Raw genomic sequence first — 19,009 nt, 5'->3', positions numbered from 1 at the left:
AAAGCGGAAAAGTCAAGAAGGAGAAAGAGGGAGGGGCGTGGTAATGTACACGTTGCAAGAGAAAAGGAGCAGGTAGGGGAAGAGTCAATGACTGTATTCCTCTTGCTCAGTAAATCAGAACATTACATAAGATAAGATGAACACAGAATTGCTCCCTGTGGAGATATTAATGTTTTATCTGTAGCTGTCTGCTTAGGAACAAAAGGGAAGGCAGCAGCTTCTTGCATGACTCAGCTTTCAGCTTACTTTTTCCTTTTGGCAGCATGAATTGGGGTCCTGTGTGTTTATTTTCGTTTCACTAGAGGACTCACCAGAAGATATGGGGAGGGGATATAAAACTAGTGGAAGATAAAGATTACTTTATTGAGTATATTTATTCAGCTCCTTTGCAGGCCCCAGTTCCCAGTCTCTGGTGATGAGGGCGATTTTCTCCCTCACAGAGGAATCTTGATGGCTTGCTGCGGGCAGGAAGGGAAGGTCCACTCACCCTTTCTGGAAATGCAGTTTCTCCAACGTTTTCAATCAGAAGTAATCAATGCACCAATCCAGCATTTTGGGGGATGGCATATCTTTCAGTCCTTCAGTGGGCATCTGCAGTTTGCCATGGTAACTAATGAGTTACTGCAGATATCATAATGGTACACTCTGAATTTTTACAAAGTGAACCAACCCATGTAATTACCACCCACATGAAGATAACAGAGCATTAAGGGAGTTCCAGTGCCCTTCCTCATGGCCCTTACCAGTCCTTACTCCCCATTACAAAGGTCATCATGAATGTACATTTCATCAAGACAGGGGAATTGCAATAGACAAAGAGTAATTCATGCAGAGCTGGCTGTGCGGGAGACCAGAATTTTATTTCTACTCAAATCAGTCTCCCTGAGCATTCGGGGATCAGAGTTTCTAAGGACAACTTGGTAGATTCAGGGGGATGCCGATGAGCCAGGAGTGCTGATTGGTCAGGTCAGGGTTGAAATTGTAGGGAGTCAAAGCTGTCTCCTAGCGCTGAGTCAGTTCCTGGGGCGGGGGGGGAGGGGTCGGGGCGCAAGATCAGATGAGGCAGTTTACAGCCTGAGTGATGGCAGCTGATCCATCAAGTTCAGGGTCTGCAAAATGTCTCAAGCACTGATCCCAAGAGCAGTTTAGGGAGGGTCAGAATCCTGCAGCCTCCAGCTGCATGACTCCCAAACCATAATTTCTAATCTTGTGGCTAACATTAGTCCTACAAAGGCAATCTAGTCCACAGGCAACAAGGAGGTTTGCTCTGGGAAAGGTCTATTATCATCTTTCTTTTAACCTATAAACTACAAACTAAGTTTCTCCCAAAGTTAGCTCAGCCTATGCCCAGGAATGAACAAGGACAGCTTAGAGGTTAGAAGCAAGATGGAGTCTGTTAAGTAAGATCTCTTTCACTGTCTCAGTCTTAATCTTGCAAAGGCATTTTCACTGTGGTGCTGCCTAGAAAGTATTTGAAGAGCTGAGTGAGAAACTGTACATGAAAAGCTGGATTTAACCAGGGTTAAAAGGAAAACGTAGACAAATTAAATTTAACAGAGTTTAAGTGAGCAAAGAACGATTCAAGAATCTGACAGTCCCAGAACCAGAATAGGCTCAGGGTGACTGCCGGACTGCCACATGGTTGCATAATATTTAATGGACATAGGAATGAAAGTGACAGACAGGAAACGGAAGTGAGGTGCAGAGACAGCTGGATTGGTTACAGCTCTGTGTTTGCCTTATTTGAACACGGTTTGAAAGGTTGACTGCTTGTGATTGGCCAAAACTTTGTGATTTGGTTCAAGAGGAGGTTACAATCTGTTTACATATCTAGTTAGGTTATAGTTCCCTATGGATAGAGAAAACTCTAGTCCAAACTTAAAATATGTAAGAAGGCATCTTTAGGTTACTCTTAATTTAACATCATAAATAATGTAAGGAAAAGACTCAACTTCTGAACAATTTATTTAGTAGTCACCACAAAAGTTTCCAACACATTGAAAGTCTCTCCAATGTTGACTTGTACAAGAAGCCTTTAATGGAATTTACCCCAACAGACATTTGCTTGTCTTTAGCCAACATTTGAGGAGCACTTGTTACTTGTATAACCTCATGCTATCTATGGGTGATACAGATATTAAGGTGAACTCTGACCTGAAGCAATTTCTAACCTAACTGTAGAAAAAGACATATGCAAAACAATTAAAGCTTAACTTCCAGATTTAAGATAGGAGCAATGTGGGACAGAAATTACGGCATGGTACATTTTGGAGATGAAGGCCCAGCGTACAAATGCCACTGACAATTATGCAGTCTTCATTGAATGACATTAGTTTAAAAGGCATTCTCAAGCAGTTTAGTCAATTTCCAATATTTTGTTATTTTTTTTAAATTCCAATTTCAGCCTCCAATGCTTACGTTGCCTATTGAGCTATCTTCTATATTTCTTTTCTGTGAAGCTATATTTGCTCATCACTGTGTGATTCAACTTTGCTGACATAATCAAAGCTGTGGCATGGAGTGTGCCCTACTCTTTGTGGATGAACAAGCTGAAGTTTGGGCTTTGTTCTTGCAGAAAAAAAGTGGTTTGTCTGGGCATGGTGGCTCACACCTGTAATCCAAGCACTTTGGGAGGCCAAGGCAGGTGGATCACCTGAGGCTAGGAGTTAGAGACCAGCCTGGCCAACATGGTGAAACCCCATTTCTACTAAAACTACAAAAATTAGCCTGGCGTGGCAAAGCGTGCCTGTAATCCCAGCTACTCAGGAGGCTGAGGCAGGAGAATCACCTGAACCTGGGAAGCAGAGGCTGCATGAAGTGAGCCGAGATTGCACTGCTGCACTCCAGCCTGGGCAACAGAATGATGCTCTGTCTCAAAAAAAAAAAAAAAAAATAGAAAACAAAACAAAAAACCTAGCTTATGGAAGTAGAGATGACGAGTGAAATGCTGTCTGCAGAAGGTTATGATATGATGGGAGATTCTGAAGCCATTGATAGTACTAAGCAAGGACATTATGCATTGTATCCATATACTGTATATTGTGTTTATTCCTGCCATCTGGATGCCTGTCCAAAACTGCTGGACACTTGACCCTGATTAGGCCCCACAGTTCCTGGAATACACCCTGGTCTTCCCGGCTGGAGGCAGCACAAACTAATGGCTTTGAGCTCTCAGTTTCCACACATTTCACTCTCCTATACTTTAACACAAATCCTAAGCTTTAGTGAATAGGAGGCAGCACAAACTAATGGCTTTGAGCTCTCAGTTTCCACACATTTCAATCTCCTATACTTTAACACAAATCCTAAGCTTTAGTGAATATATACCAAACAAGCAAAATTGGCTAAGAATAAAATCGAGATAAAAAAGAAAAAACTCGAAAAATTCCAACAAATGGTCCAAAAGGCTTAAAGATGCATTAAGAACTGTCTAAGGGCATCAGAATCACTAAGACCCAAGACAGAAGCCGCATGAAAAAATGTTAACCAGTTTGTTTCTGCTGTGACTTTGTTTCTGACCAAATTGTTTTTTAACCCAATCATATGCTCCCGGAAAAGCTTCATTTAGACTGGAGAGAAGCAGGACTGAGATGGCCAAGGACATTGTAGCCCATGTTAAAGAGATTGGACTTTATCTTGAGCGTTGCAGGGCACCATTGAAGTCATGTGAGTTGGGAGAAAGATCACTGTGGCTGTATCGTGGAGAATGGATTTGGAGACAGCAAAGCGAAAGGGAAGGTGATTATAGAAGCCCAGAAGATGGAGGAAGGAGAAGATGACAGCTGGAGGGTATTGGGAGTTATTTAGGAAGCAGAATATTATGGAATATGGTGATCTTTTGGATGCTGGGTTAATAGGGATGCATAGAAGCAATCAGGGATAATACCTTGGTTCCAGGCTCGGGAAATGAGTAGATTCTGGTGTCGTGCATGGAGGAAGGAGGTACAGGAAGAGAAGCAGGCTGGGAGAACATGGTGAGCATGAATTTAAACAAGCTGAACTTCTCCCTGTCCTTCAAAATTAATCTTTCACCCACCATAGATTTAGCATGAGATTTACATATTTCACTTAAGTATTGTCGATCAGATGGGCAATATTTTATCCTTAAATGTCACTAGAGACGTGCTTCTAAATTTTCCCTTGGGTGCTTTCCTTTTCTCATGAGGTAGTGGAAATCTTGCCATTGCTGAGATATACTCCATCTCACCTGCTGTCAGACCACAAGGCATTTACAAAGGGAAAAAGCAATTGACTGATTTTTTGTCACTGTCCTCATTATCCCCGAAAGCTTTCCTTGTGTTAAGGGACTTTTCTCTGTAACTGCAAAGTGGAATTTCTGGAGATACGGATACTAAGGATACTCATAGAAATTGACACCTCAAATTTCTCCTTTTTTTTATGACAAAATCTTGCTCTGACACCCAGGCTGGAGTGCAGTGGCATGATCAAAGCTCACTGTAGTCTTGATATTAGGCTCAAGCAGCCCTCTCACCTAAGCCTCCCAAGTAGCTGGGACTACTACAGGCACAGAGCATTACACCTGGCTAATTTTATTTTACTTTTTATTTTGTAGAGCAAGTCTCACTATGTTGCCCAGGCTAGTCTTGAACTCCTGGGCTCAAGCTTTCCCTAAGGGCTGGGATTAGAGTGAGCCACCACATCCAGCAGAAATTCTTATGGTGTCAAGCCTAAGAACTTTGGTTCATGGAAGCTTAAAACAAAGGCTACTCATTATCAAATGCAGAGAGAATAAACTGATGATCCAGGGGAAAAGGAACATTGATAGAAACAATAAAAAACTATTTCTATTTGTTGAATACCTACTATATGCTAGGCTAGAAGCTGAGCCTCTATTATCTCTAATCTTTGCAAGTATGAGGGTTAAGAAGGATATACTAGAATTCCCTCCTTACTAATGAGAAAACAGAGATCAAAGATAGGCATTTGTTTGATCCTATCACTAACATCGAGGACAATGATGAGCAGTTTTCATGCGTTGATTATTCTGTTCAGTGCTCTCTAGACTGTAGGAAACCCAGAATGAAACTGGAAGAATTAGTGACTGTGGATTTCCTCCGACAAGATAAATTGAATACAACTATCAGGATGATACAACAAATGGAATCTCTTGACTCTGAGAAATTATTAAACTGGATCTGTTTTGCACGATGAAAAGAGATTGATCCCAAGAGGGCCAAATCAGAATAAGTCCAAGTTTATTATTCTGCTTTCTGTACACAAGTGCATGCAAAGGTCTGGTCCAGCTCTCCATTCCTGGAGGACCATGTGCTGGCTTGCAATGACATTCTTTTACATGGTAAATGATATTCTCTATGCCTTTAGGAAACAAGAATGCACATTCTCATAGAATGTAGGTGTACAGCCCTAGAGTGCTTGAAAGTACAGATTCTTTCTCCTTGGAATCTGCATTCATTACTTCAAAGTCAGTCTGTTCTTGGTCTACCCATAGCCCTTTTCATAGATAAAGATGGCACGGTGGTTTGAATGTGTCATCCAAAAGCTCATGTGTTGGAAATGTACTTGCCAATGTAACAGTGTCAAGAGGTAGGTAGGGTCTTTAAGAGATGATTGAGTCATAAGGGCAGAGTCTTCATGAATGGATTAATGGGATTAATGCCCTTATCTTGGGAATGAGTTAGTTCTCTTGGGAATTAGTTGTCTTTTTATTATTATTATTTTAATATTATTTTGAGATGGAGTCTCGCTCTTTCATTCAGGCTGGAGTGCAGTGGTGCAATCTCAACTTATTGCAACCTCCTCCTCCCAGGTTCATGCTATTCTCCTGCCTCAGCCTCCCACGTAGCTAGGATTACAGGCATGTGCCACCCTTCCCGGATAATTTTTGTATTTTTAGTAGAGGGGTTTCATCATGTTGGGCAGGCTGGTCTTGAACTCCTGATCTCAAGTGATCTGCCCACCTCTGCCTCCCAAAGTGGGAGGCTGAGATTACTGGGGTGAGCCACCATGCCTGGCCTACAAGTTTAAATAGATACAAAGAATGCCATGTCCAACATATTTTAAACTTTGACAGTTTAAAAAAACTATTCAATGGAATCTAAATACAGTTCCATGACAATTTGATTCTCACCATCATCTTTTTAAGAAGCTCATGAATAAGCTTTTATTTTTTAATACACTTTATTCTTAGAGCAGTTAGATTCACAGTTATATTGGACAGAAGTAAAAAGCGGGCCTATATATCCCCTGCCTTTGTGCACACACACAACTTCCCCCACTGCCGATACCCCCCACCAGCGTGGCACATTTTTCACAGTCAATGAATCCACATTGACACATTATTATCACCCAAAGTCCATAGTTGATGTTAATCTTCACTTCTGGTGATGTACAGTAAGCTTTCTTTTTTTATTTTTTTAACATTTGGGACATTTTACCTTGTTCCTTTTTTCCCTTTGAACTATTTCCATTTCATTTTTTCCACAAAGATTTATCCTATTGTGATATATTGATATGCTCAACAGTCTTTTATTATTCTCTCTCCCATACTCCTCTTAACTAATTATGTTTATAAATTGATGGGTGAGTTTTTCTTTTCTGTCAGCATAGGACACATAAATGTTAAAAAAAAAAAATCACAGTTGACTAGAACAACATATAAACTTTTTATTATATATATTGATATTAATTAAACATAAAAAGCAAAAATGGGAGGCTGGATGTGGTGGCTCATGCCTGTAATCCAGCACTTTGGGAGGCCAAGGCAGGTGGATCACGTGAGGTCAGGTGTTCGAGACCAGCCTAGCGAACATGGTGAAACCCCATCTCCACTAATAATACAAAAAAATTAGCCGGGCTTGGTGGTGCATGCCTGCAATCCTAGCTACTCAGGAAGCTAAGGCAGGAGAATCTCTTGAACCCAGGAGGCAGAGGTTGCAGTGAGCCAAGATCGTGCCATTGCACTGCAGCCTGGGCAACAAGAGTGAAACTCTGTCTCCAAAAAAAAAAAAAAAAAAAAGAAAGAAAGGAAAAATAGGAAGGGGAGATCTCTTAATGTTAGAAATAGATGGAGCCATTTTTCCCCCTGGTTAATTCCAGGATCAAAGGATAAAGTTCCATATCAATTACATTCCAGTTTTTCATTTTTACAGACATTAAGTACTTTCTATATTGAGAAACCTTGTTCACATAAATAGGTAGATGGGAATAGAAGAATGCCGTTCAATTCTTTGAACTCCTTCCAAGGTGCTAGCCAAAAGCCAGAGGAGGATCAGTGATGGTTCTTTTCATCTATCAGCTCACCAGATAATAAGGTACATTCTATTGTGTTGAAAGCAAAGAATTAGAATCCACCTGACTTCCAAAAGGATTTGTGATGAGTCTTCTTCTTTCTCTGCACTGGTGTTTCAAGCCGTCCTTTTGTTTAGGGCCTTTGAGCCTTGCTCTGGGGCAGTAAGTTTTGGTGTGGGTGCAGGTGTGCTTTTCCTCTCTAACATGTGAAAAGGCAGTTGTGAAAGGGACGTCCATTCTCAGGCATGTCCAGTTTAGAAATGGTTCACTTCAAGACTGAGGATGTGGCAATTTATACAGCATTCTTTTGGAGGGCCTTCATGTACTTATGGGACATGGAGGGAAAGGGGGGGACACAATTGGAAGACCCTTGGCCTAGGCCAGGCACAGTGACTCACACCTGTAATCTCAGCCCTTTGGGAGGCCAAGGCAGGAGGATCACTTGAGCCTAGGAGTTCAAGACCAGCCTGGCAACATAGGAGATTCCATCTCTATAAAAAAAATTAAAATATAAATACATTTCTTAAAAAAGGAAGACTCTGGCCTTGAATGGTGGGTCACTGTGAGTGGCTCAGGCTACCCGATACTTAACTGTCCTCTGCATTACAAAGCCATTGTGCCCAGTATAAAATAATAATTTATGTCATCATTTCTCATCTTCAACACTTGGTAGGCCCCAGGGGGATGCCAGCACTCAGAACACAGTACCCCCAAAATATGGCACCGTGGCATGCTGGGTGCTTTAAACTGAAGAAGATTAGAAGGACCTAAGAAGCCAGACAATCTCCGTGACCTTCTCCCCCCTTCTCTTCTCCTTCCCCCATTTCTCCCCTGAAGCAGGTTATAGAAACTCAACTGCTCCCAAAAGCAAGCCACAAAACCTAGAAAGATCACTCTCTGACCGCCTCCCTTTGCCCCTGGAAGGTCCTCCTGTGGCAAGCATCCTGCCCCATACCTGGAGGGGAAAGTATGTCACGCAGAGATGCAGAAACGAATCAAAACAAACAGGCCTCGCTGAGCTCCCCCAGTTTATTACCATTAGATCACATTTCTTCACAATTGCTCACTTCTTTCATCAGATTGATGATGAAAAAAAAATGCCAAAATATTTAAAGAGGTTTATTCTGAGCCCATGAGTGACCGCAGCCCAGATTACACAGTCTCAGGGGGTCCTGAAAAGTATGCCCATGGCAGTTGGGTTGCAGTTTGGTTTTAAACATTTCAGGGAGACAGGAATTACAGATGAAATCATAAATCAATATGTGGAAGGTATGCATTAGTTCCCAAAAAGACAGGGCATCTCAAAGCAGAGGTTTACATGTCATAGGTGGATTTTAGGGATTCTTGAATTAGCAATTGGTTGAAAGAACTGAGCTTTATCTGAAGACTTGAAGTCAATAGAAAGGAGTGCCTACATGAAGCTAAAGAGGCCTGCTGTCTATCATGTGATGCTATACCAGAATCAGATTGGAAAGTAAGCTGCACTCTACAGGGTTAATTAAAATCGCTAGATTTTGTGGTTTATAGGGTATGACTCCCCTGCCTCTTAGAAAGGAATGTGGGCCAGACTGCATCAAGTCTATGTATTTCTTTTTTTTTTCCCCATTTATTTATTTTATTGCATTTTAGGTTTTGGGGTACATGTAAAGAACATGCAAGATTGTTGCATAGGTACACACGTGGCAGTGTGGTTTGCTGCCTTCCTCCCCATCACCTACATCTGGCATCTCTCCCCTTGCTTTCTCTCCCCAACTCCCTACCCCCCACCGTTCCACCCCTATTTCCCCCCAACTGACCCCAGTGTGTAGTGCTCCCCTCCCTGTGTCCATGTGTTCTCCATATACACCATGGAATATTATGCAGCCATCGAAAACGATGAGTTTGTGTCCTTTGTGGGGACATGGATGAACCTGGAAACCATCATTCTCAGCAAACTGACAGAAGAGCAGAAGATCAAACACCACATGTTCTCACTCATAAGTCTATGTATTTCTTTAAAAAAAAAAAGAAAGAAAGAAAGAAAGAAATTCTGGCAAGAGAAAAAAAAATGTCAGGCACAATGGCTCACGCCTGTAATCCCAGCACTTTGGGAGATGGGAGGATGACTTGAGCCCAGGAGTTTGAGACCAACCCAGGCAACACATGAGACCTCAACTCTATGAAAATTTTAAAAATTAGCTGGGTGTGGTGACACATCCCTGTAGTCCTAGCTACTCAAGATGCTAAGGTGGGAGGATCACTTGAGCCTGAGAGGTCGAGGCTGCAGTGGTCCGTGATCATGCCACTGCACTCCAGCCTGGGTGACATAGTGAGACCCTGTCTCAAGAAAAAGAGGGGCCAGAGTTCAGTCTTCAACTTAGCATAAAAATCCAGTTTTCTTTGCTTCTTTGGGTCTTGATTTCTGAAGGCTCCTATATCATGGAAAACTTTGGTTAGATGAATTTGTGTTGCTTTTCTCTTATTAAGCTCTCTCTTGTTATAAGGGTGTCAGCCATGACCTCTGCAATGGGTGAGGAAAAGGTATGACTTTTTCACCCCTACAGAGGATCTCTTGTACAGGAGATGTGGTCCCTTTTGGGAAAGTGGGCTGGGGCAGTAGAACATTATTGCAGAGAGTGGGACCTCACTATGTTAGGCAGCTTTTGTTTAAAAGCCTAGTGTACAAAAATCAGTGACATTGCCTGTGTAGGGGAGAAAGAGCTGTTTTCTAACCCATTGCTAGGTTTATGGCTGAGGTCACTATTGCAAACGACAGATTAACAACCACAAAAAAAGCACACAAATTAATGTAACATCGGAGCTTTCAGAAAGAAACTCTGAAGAAACAGGAAGAACTGGGTATGTTTGTGGACAGTTGTGCAGAAGTGTGATTGTAGGACAAAAGTGTATGATCTAATGGAAATAAACTGGGGGGAACTTAGCAAGTCCTCATCCAGTTCTTCTCTGGGTCCCCATGTCTTCAGAGATAGGGACATTCCTTTCCTCTGGGTCCGGGGTGGATATCTGTCTCATGAGGATCCTGTGACTTACTTTAGAGAAAGTTCAGAGGATTCTTTCATGACCTGCTTCGGAGAAGGACAGGAAAAGGTCAGAGGGACCTTCCTGCTTCTGCTGTTTTATCAAATGACGACAAGGTGCCAGAATTTGGGATAGTGTGTCCTGAACTCTGTCACCTGAAACCAAAATAGAGGTCGGAGAATTGAGGACTGGGTATGAACATGGAAAATCATTCCAGTATTAACATAAGCCATTCTTATTGCTAGGAGCCTTAAGAATCTCTTTTTCAGGCTGGACGCGGTGGCTCAAGCCTATAATCCTAGCACTTTGGGAGGTGGAAGCAGGCAGATCACTTGAGGTCAAGAATTCAAGACCAGCCTGGCCAACATGGAGAAACCCCATCTCTACTAGCAATACAAAAAAAGTTAGGCTGGCATGGAATCACACTCTGTAATCCCAGCTACTTGGGAGGCTGAGGCAGAATTGCCTGAACCCAGAAGGCAGAGGTTGCAGTGAGCTGAGATCGTGCCACTGCACTCCAGCCTGGGCCACAGAGATACTCTGTCTCAAAAAAAAAAAAAAAAATCTGCTTTTCAGAAAAGAAATTAATTGGTAAAGTCAGTTCATGTAAGGTTGTGCCTTACTGTATTACTTCTTATTTCTTCTAATAACTTTCTTTTGCTAACTTAAAAATAATATCAATTTATTATAAAAGGAAAAGTTAGAAAATTCAGAAAAATATAAGGAAGGAAGTCTAAATCACCCATAATCTCACTCTTTAAAAATAATCGCTATAGATATGTTGGGCAAATTTTAGTCCACAGATTATTTGGTTTCTTAACTGAAATTTGATGGTGGTTATCCTCTACTGGTGGCTCCATGAGTGAGGAACAGAGACAAACACAACTTCTTCTGCTCAGGTGCAGAAGAGTCTCAGCCACAGCCTGGCAGCTACTGCGGAAGAAAAGTATTAATACCTTGTGACATCATTCTTCCAATCCCTTCCAGCCTCCCTCAGCCTACCAACAGCAATCTCTGACCACCCAGGACCAGATGTGGTTAGAAGGAAAATTCTACAGTAATCACCTTTTTGGTCCCCACATGCACTACTGTGTCAAAGGAAGGTCTACCCACAGCTTCGTCCCTGGATCCTCTCACCAGCCAGTGTGGCTTGTGTGATTAGTTAGTGTATTGATGTATAAAAAGCAGCCTCTGAGGCTGGGCATGGTCGCTCATTACCTGTAATCCCAACGCTTTGGGAGGCAGAGGCAGGAGGATCACTTGAACCCAGGAATTCAAGACCAGACTGGACAACATAGGGAGATCTCACTCTCTGCAAAAAATAAAAAAAAAAAAAATAAGCTGGGTGTGATGGCATGCACCTGTGGTCCCAGTTACTCAGGAGGCTGAGAAGGGAGGATTATTTGAGCCCAGGAATTCAAGGCTGCACTCCAGCCTGGGCAACAGAGCAAGACCTTGTCTCAAGAAAAAAAAAAATTGGACAGGCTCAGAATCCCAGTGGTTTGCAGAAACAGACATTTCTTCTCTCCTGGGTCTGCAGGTCGCCTGTCCTTAGCTGCAGAGTATGACTTAGATTTAGGTAGTTCCATGTCTTTTTTTTTTTTTTTTTTTGAGATGGAGTTTTGCTCCTGTTGCCCAGGCTGGAGTACAATGGCACAATCTCAGCTCACTGCAACCTCCACCTCCTGGGTTCAAGCAATTCTCCTGCCTCAGCCTCCCAAGTAGCTGAGATTACAGGCATGTGCCACCAAGCCCAGCTAATTTTGCATTTTTAGTAGAGACGGTGTTTCACCATGTTGGCCAGGCTGGTATCAAACTCCTGACCCCAGGTGATCCACCCGCCTCAGCCTCCCAGAGTTCTGGGATTACAAGTGTGAGCCACCATGCCCAGCCCTCTGTCTCTCTTATTGTCCCTGGACAGCACAGACCTGTGACATATTCTTCCCACAGTCAATGGCAAGAGTACAGGCAGATGACAGGAAACACACTCTGCACCTCAAGCCCTCTGCTCAGAATCTATGCATTGTCCCAACAGTCACATTCAAAGCAAGTCACGTGGCCAAACCCAATATAAGTGAAGCAAGGAAATAAGCTCCGTCCATTCTGGGGGACGTTACTGCCCAGTCACCTGACAGCAAGCAGAGAATTGGGAGCAATGGTCTGATCTTCAGTCAGTGAGCTGCATTAACCATAGCTCTAGCCCGACTGGCTGCTCACTGGTGCTCCAAAGACACCTCTGTGCCTTTGTGCGTGCTTGTTCTCCTGCCTGGAAATCTATTCTCATTCTCTTTTCCCCTAGCTGAATACTGAACATCTTTCAAGGCCTCATTCACACTTTGATCCCCTCTGTAAAGTTTTCCTTGACCATCTCTCTCAGTCCATCTAAAGTTTTCCTTGACCGTCTCTCAGTAACTTGTTCCTTCTTGAAAATCTCTAGAATGTGGCTCATTTTGAATTTATGTAGTCTCTTCTATCTTCCCCATCAATACATATAGAACCATCTGTCTACCTCTCTATGATCTATCCATATTTATCTTTTCCATGTGATAGCAACCTTCTTGAGAACAGAGATTTGGGGCCGGGCATGGTGGCTCACACCTGTAAACCCAGTACTTTGGGAGGCCAAAGCAGGTGAATCACTTGAACTCAGGAGTTTGAGACCAGCCTGGGCAACATAGCAAGACCCCATCTCTACAAAAAATTTAAAAATTAGCTGAGGTGGGGCACAGTGGCTCAGGCCTGTAATCCCAGCACTTTGGGAGGCTGAGGCAGGCAGATCACAAGGTCAGGAGATCAAGACCATCCTGGCTAACATGGTGAAAAGCTGTCTCTACTAAAAATACAAAAAATTAGCCAGGTGAGGTGGTGCATGCCTGTAGTCCCAGCTACTCAGGAGGCTGAGGCAGGAGAATCACTTGAACCTGGGAGGCGGAGTTTGCAGTGAGCCGTGATCACACCACTGCACTCCAGCCTGGGCAACAGAGTGAAGCCATGTTACCCCCTCAGTAAAAACAACAGGGATGTATTGCATGTATAAAGGGTGCACACAAATATTTCTTCATGGACTGATAACTGTTTGCTTGATTTGCTCTTTATTCCAAGAAGATGATGTTTAAAAAGTATTTGCTGTTTCTTTCCTATCCAGCTGTCCCCAAACCTTGCACTCTCAGAAGCTGTGAGAAAAGAGAGCAAGCTGTGACCAAAAGTCTCATTTCCCATTTTAAAGTTCCTTTATTATTCGACTCAGGTTTACCCAACTTCCATTTGCAGGAGATCATGACTAAAGGTTGCGTTCTGCTCACTGCTTCTACAGAACAGCCCACACTGAGTGGGCACCCACACCACAGGTGGAAGTTCTGATCCGAAAGCAATCAGTCTTATTATTCTGGGAATTATTCTTATTCTAAGCACTGCCCTCCTCTGGCACAGATTTACTTTGTGCTTTTTGCTATTTCATTCAAATAAACAAAAACAGTGTAGCATGGTCACTTAGAAGGACATTCTGAAGCTGAGAAAGTCAGAAGTGTGTCAGAGAAAGTTCTCAAAGAAAGGTACGGAGATCCTGCCTCTTTAGGGCACCCTGGTGAAATGTGGCCCTTCACAGTTTAGACAGGCTCTTCCCTACAGAGTGACGGATGCTCTGTCTTTCCCAGATGAGGATGATGAAAAACACTTGCTCTAGAGTCTTTTTTGTTTTGTTTTTGTTTTTTGGGTTTGTTTTTTGTTTTGTTTTGTTTTGTTTTTATTGAGATGGAGTCTTGCTTTATTACCCAGACTGGGTGTGATCTTGGTTCACTGCAACCTCTGCTTCCCAGGCTCAAGCGATTTTCCTGCCTCAGCCTCCCGAGTGGCTGGGATTACAGGTTCTCACCACCATACCCAGCTAATTTTTGTATTTTTAGTAGAGACAGAGTTTCGCCATGTTGGCCAGGCTGGTCTTGAACTCCTGACCTCAGGTGACCCACCCACCTTGGCCACCCAAAGTACTGGGATTACTGGTGTAAGCCACTGCACCCAGGCTTGGAGTCTTCATTATGCTCTCTGTTCACACTTTCAATTCATCATATGTGATTCAAATATCTGGCCCTCCTAAACTACGGTTTGCTTTCTAGCAGCACCCTGAAATCACTCATATATGAATGGGTGAACTCACGTTGGGTCACATCTTTTGTTATTGTGGGGAAATATATATAACATAGAACTTATCATCTTAACCATTTTTAAGTGTACCCTTTTGTGGTATTAAGTACATTCACATTGATGTGCTAGATTCTCCCCTATGGTATTTAAAGCTTTATTTATTTATTTATTTATCTATCTATCTATCTATCTATCTATCTATTTATTTAGCGATGGGGCCCCACTGTGTGGCCCAGGCTGGACTCAAACACCTGGGCTAAACTGATCTTCCCACCTCAGCCTCTGGAGTAGCTGGGACTACAGGTGCATGCCATTATGCTTGGCTATGTACTTAGATTATTTTAATGCCGAGAAAAATTATTTAACAACGTTCTGCCTCTAATCGGCCTTAGGAAAATCACTTAATTCTCTGTATCCTCACCTGTAAAGTAGCAATAGCAATGGTACCTATGTTATGGGGTTCTTATGAGGATGAAGTGAAAAGCGTACCTGTAAGGGCTTAGCATAGATTTCTGGCAGGTAGAATATGTTACTTATTATGGCTAGTCGTGATCTTCAAGCAAAACATTTAAAATTAAAATAGCTTTCTGAATCCTAAATTATAATCACACTAATTCACAATATAACATCCTTTCAAATAACAAGTGAAAGTTCAAAAGTCTTGGAAAAACTTATTAAAATTAGCTCCTTTTCAATAAAAACTATCAAAAGAATTGTACTTGGCCGGGCACAGTGGTTCATGCCTATAATCACAGCAGTTTGGGAGGCTGAGGCGGGCAGATCAGTTGAGGTCAGGAGTTCAAGACCAGCCTGGCCAACATAGCGAACTCCCATCTCTACTAAAAATACAAAAAGTTAGCTGGGCATGGTGGTGCACACCTGTAATCCCAGCTACTTGGGAGGCTGAGGCAGGAGGCCCTTGAACCCAGGAGGCAGAGGTTGCAGTGAGCCAAGACTGCGCCACTGCACTCCAGCCTGGGCGACAAAGCTAGACTGTCTCAAAAAAAAAAAAAAAAAAAAAATTGTACTTGATGTATTTTCCCTATTTAAGTTAGCAAATCACCATTCTTATGCATTGTATTTCAAGGAGATATCTTAAACCTATACATTTTCTTTGCCTGCAGTTTGCTTCTTTTCTGTACAGTACACTTGATTCTCAAGCTCAGTGTGCCCAGGCATGGTGGCACACACCTGTAATACCAGCTACTCAGGAGGCTGAGGCGGGAGGACTGCTTGAGCCCAGGAGTGTGAGGCTGCATATGATCATGTGACTGCACTCCAGCCTGGGTAACAGAGCAAGACCTTGTCTCTTAAAAAAAATAAATAAATAAAAAGAAAAACTCAAGCTTCAGTATGCATAAAAATCATCTGGAAAGGATATTGGAATGCACATTTCCAGGCCTCATTCCAGGGATTCCGGTGTAGCCCAGGAACATGCATTGTGTCGAGTTTCAAGGTGGTCTGGGGATTATACTTGAAGAAACGCTCCTATGGTGTAAATAAACACTTGTGCCTAGATTGGGGAGGGTCCTTAATTTAGTCACAGTGCTACTGAGATACATTTTCTGACTTTTAATACATTTTTTATGTATTTTGTAAAACTCTTTGCTTTTACATAAAAATGCTCAGCACTCTATGACAGTGGTCACTCACAATATTCACTCTGCATATGGATACCTCAGTCACACTCATTGTGTAAAAATTAGTTCTCGAGTGCTCATGACTTTTTGGAAACTCACACACTATTTTTAGCCATCCCATTGGTATTCAGTATTAACAAGGTATGATCCAGAAATTAATACAAATCATGCTCAGAGACCGTAAATCCGCTTCTGAGTGCTTTTACTTCTTTATTTTTAGTTTAGTTTAGTTTAGTTTTTTGAGACAAGGTCTCACTCTGTTGCCCAGGCTGGAGTGCAGTGGAGTGATCATAGCTCACTGCAGCCTTGAACTCCTGGGCTCAAGCAGTCCTCTAGCCTCAGCCTCCAGAGAAGATGAGACTACAGGCATGCATGCCATCATGCCCAGCTAATATTTGTATTATTATTTTTAGTAGACACAGGGCCCCACTATGTTGCCCAGGCTGGTCTCAGACTCTGGGGTTCAAGTAATCCTCCTGCCTCAGCCTCTCAAAGTGGTGGGATTACAGGCATGAGCCACACCCAGCCTGTGAGTGCTTTTAGGTCACCATCTTCCCTGCCTTTGTTTAGGCTGGTTTTCTTTCCAGAAATACCCTTTCTGCTTCTTTTTGTCCTTAGAAGTTGCCAAATAGTAAATTATGTGTTGTGATTAACCCACGCAGTTTTTTCTTTTTTTTTAAGAGGTCATTTTTACAAACATCCACATTTCTGGATTTTCTTGATAAGCCAGAATCCCACTGGTCTACAAGACCTTGAGCTCCTATGTGGCATCTGCCAGCTGGAGCAGCTCCCTTCTTGAGCATAGGACCTTCACTCCAGCCTCCAGCTCTTGCCAGCGCCTTGGGACTTCCAGCATTTAACACGCATGGTCCACACATGAACTTTAACAATTAAGTGATGTATTTTTTGCTACTGTTTTCTCTCTTCTGTTTTTTCATTGATTGTATGCTAGGGGAGGATGAGAAGGCTTCACTCTTGCCTCGGTGATGCGGTATCAGCCTTTGGGAAGGCCCTGATGATTGACTAATACCATATGCTCTGGTTCCCTATTTATTTCACATACTTAATGCCTTTTCTCCAGCAAGACTGTGAGCTCCTTGCAGAGTCTAGCATGGTAATGAACACTTACTGACCTGATCTTTTAACATTTTATTTAGAATTTCTACTTGGATAACAGAGGAAAAAAAGAAAGCAAGGAAACTAGTGAGAAAATGAATGCTAAGAACAAGGAATCCTTACTTGAGGTAAGCTTAATTTTGCAGAGTGGAGGAAAAGAAAAGGATGTTTGCTGTATCTATTTTTTTTTAAGACAGGGTCTCACTCTGTTGCCCAGGATGGAGTACCGTGGTGCGATCTTAGTTCACTGCAACCTCTGTCTCCCAGGTTCAAGCAATTCTCCTGCCTCAGCTTCCCAAGTAGCTCGGATTACAGGTGCATGTCACCACACCCAGCTGATTTTTGTTTTAGTAGAGACAGGATTTTATCATGTTGGCCAGGCTGGTCTCAAACTCTTGACCTCAGGTGATCAACTCGCCTCGGCCTCCCAAAGTGCTGGGATTATGAGCATGAGCCACCGCACCCAGCCTGCTGTGTCTATTTTTAAGTCATTTGCTTCCCAGAACAATGGAAAAACCTAAAGAAATACATTGAAATTTTAAGTTGGGGTGTTAAAATCAAATTATTACTAAATTATAGCTATTTAGATAATTCAACTGTTTTTCTTTTTTGAGTCATTTGTTAAAACACGTGGCTTTAGACAAATGAAGTTGGATTAGTAATTCTTGACTTTTAAGAAGACTTGGCAAATCCTCATAAAACCCATCTCCTAGCATGTCATATGTTTCATTATTTAAGTGCTCCACAGAAGTCAGACATAAAGATTTCCAAACCTCTTTAAAGGGACCTCTAAGATGCTCTCCCAACATCTTAGATGTGGTAAGAAGTGTGAGATTCGGAGTTAGGGACGTTACAGGAGGTGGCTCTGTCCAGCACTGTTCATGTGCTAATGGGCCAGTCCCTGCCCCCAGAACCTTAGTTTCTGAATTGTATTGAATCATCATGGAGATTCAGTGAGATGGGAAAAGCACTGTGTCGATTACCATACAGATGTCTGTGATGACCACTATTGAGGCATGTTCCAAAAGTACATTTGGCAATTGATTTTTTTGGAAACTTCTAGTGAGTTTTCACACAGTATCTATGCTAAAATGAAGTCTCTGAGCCTCTCATGGGGGCACGCACCTGTAATCCCAGCTACTCAGGAAGCTGCCGGTGGGAGGATCGCTTGAGTCCAAGAGCTCAAGGCCAGCCTGGGCAACAGAGCAACAGCCAGTCTCAAAGGAAAATTAAAAAATAAAAAATCGAGGCTCTGCTTTCAGCACATAACGCAGTTGAAATGAGTGCCAGAACTCAAGTCACAAATGGCCATGCTAGAGCTGCCCAGATTGTTTTACCCTGAGACAATGCATGGACCTTTTCCTGAGTTAGTAAATTTTGGACCTCCCTTGAAAAATCAGAAGACCTGGTGATGCCCTCGGCCCAGTTCCCACCTGGAGACCAATTGGCTCATGCTGAAGAGCGCCCTCTCGTGTTTACTAAGGTTCCGCCCAGGTCTTGCGCGTGTCTATTCCCTGCCTGCTTTCACAGCCCGGTGCCTAATGAAGCAGCTACCAGAACCAGCTGCCACTCCCAAGATCCTGAGCTCAAGTGTTGCCGGTTCTGTTCCTAGGAGCATGCGCACAGTGGGCATTTCCCAGGGAGGCCAAACAGGATAGTCCTTGTTCCAGGACCTCAGCAATGTTTTACAGCTGGATATAAAAGAAAATACAAGGCCGGGTGCGGTGGCTCAAGCCTGTAATCCCAGCACTTTGGGAGGCCGAGGCGGGTGGATCACGAGGTCAAGAGATCGAGACCATCCTGGTCAACATGGTGAAACCCCATCT

At 42.8% G+C, this 19,009-nt stretch overlaps 1 protein-coding gene across 1 annotated transcript in view; it reads left to right on the top strand.

Moving 5' to 3' along the window:
- The window catches only part of LOC108309272 (amyloid beta precursor protein binding family B member 1 interacting protein), a 117,405-nt gene that overhangs the window by 70,925 nt on the left and 27,471 nt on the right, over positions 1-19,009 (top strand). The window contains exon 9 of the mRNA XM_017535514.2: positions 17,225-17,311. Coding sequence (XP_017391003.1) covers positions 17,225-17,311 — 87 coding nt within the window. The remainder of the gene's footprint in view (positions 1-17,224; positions 17,312-19,009) is intronic.

The sequence above is a fragment of the Cebus imitator genome, unplaced genomic scaffold, assembly GCF_001604975.1.
Source record: "Cebus imitator isolate Cc_AM_T3 unplaced genomic scaffold, Cebus_imitator-1.0 Scaffold92, whole genome shotgun sequence".
Lineage (NCBI taxonomy): Eukaryota > Metazoa > Chordata > Mammalia > Primates > Cebidae > Cebus > Cebus imitator.
The sequence above is the reverse complement of the archived record's forward strand: the minus strand, read 5'-3'. Positions and strand labels throughout refer to the sequence as shown.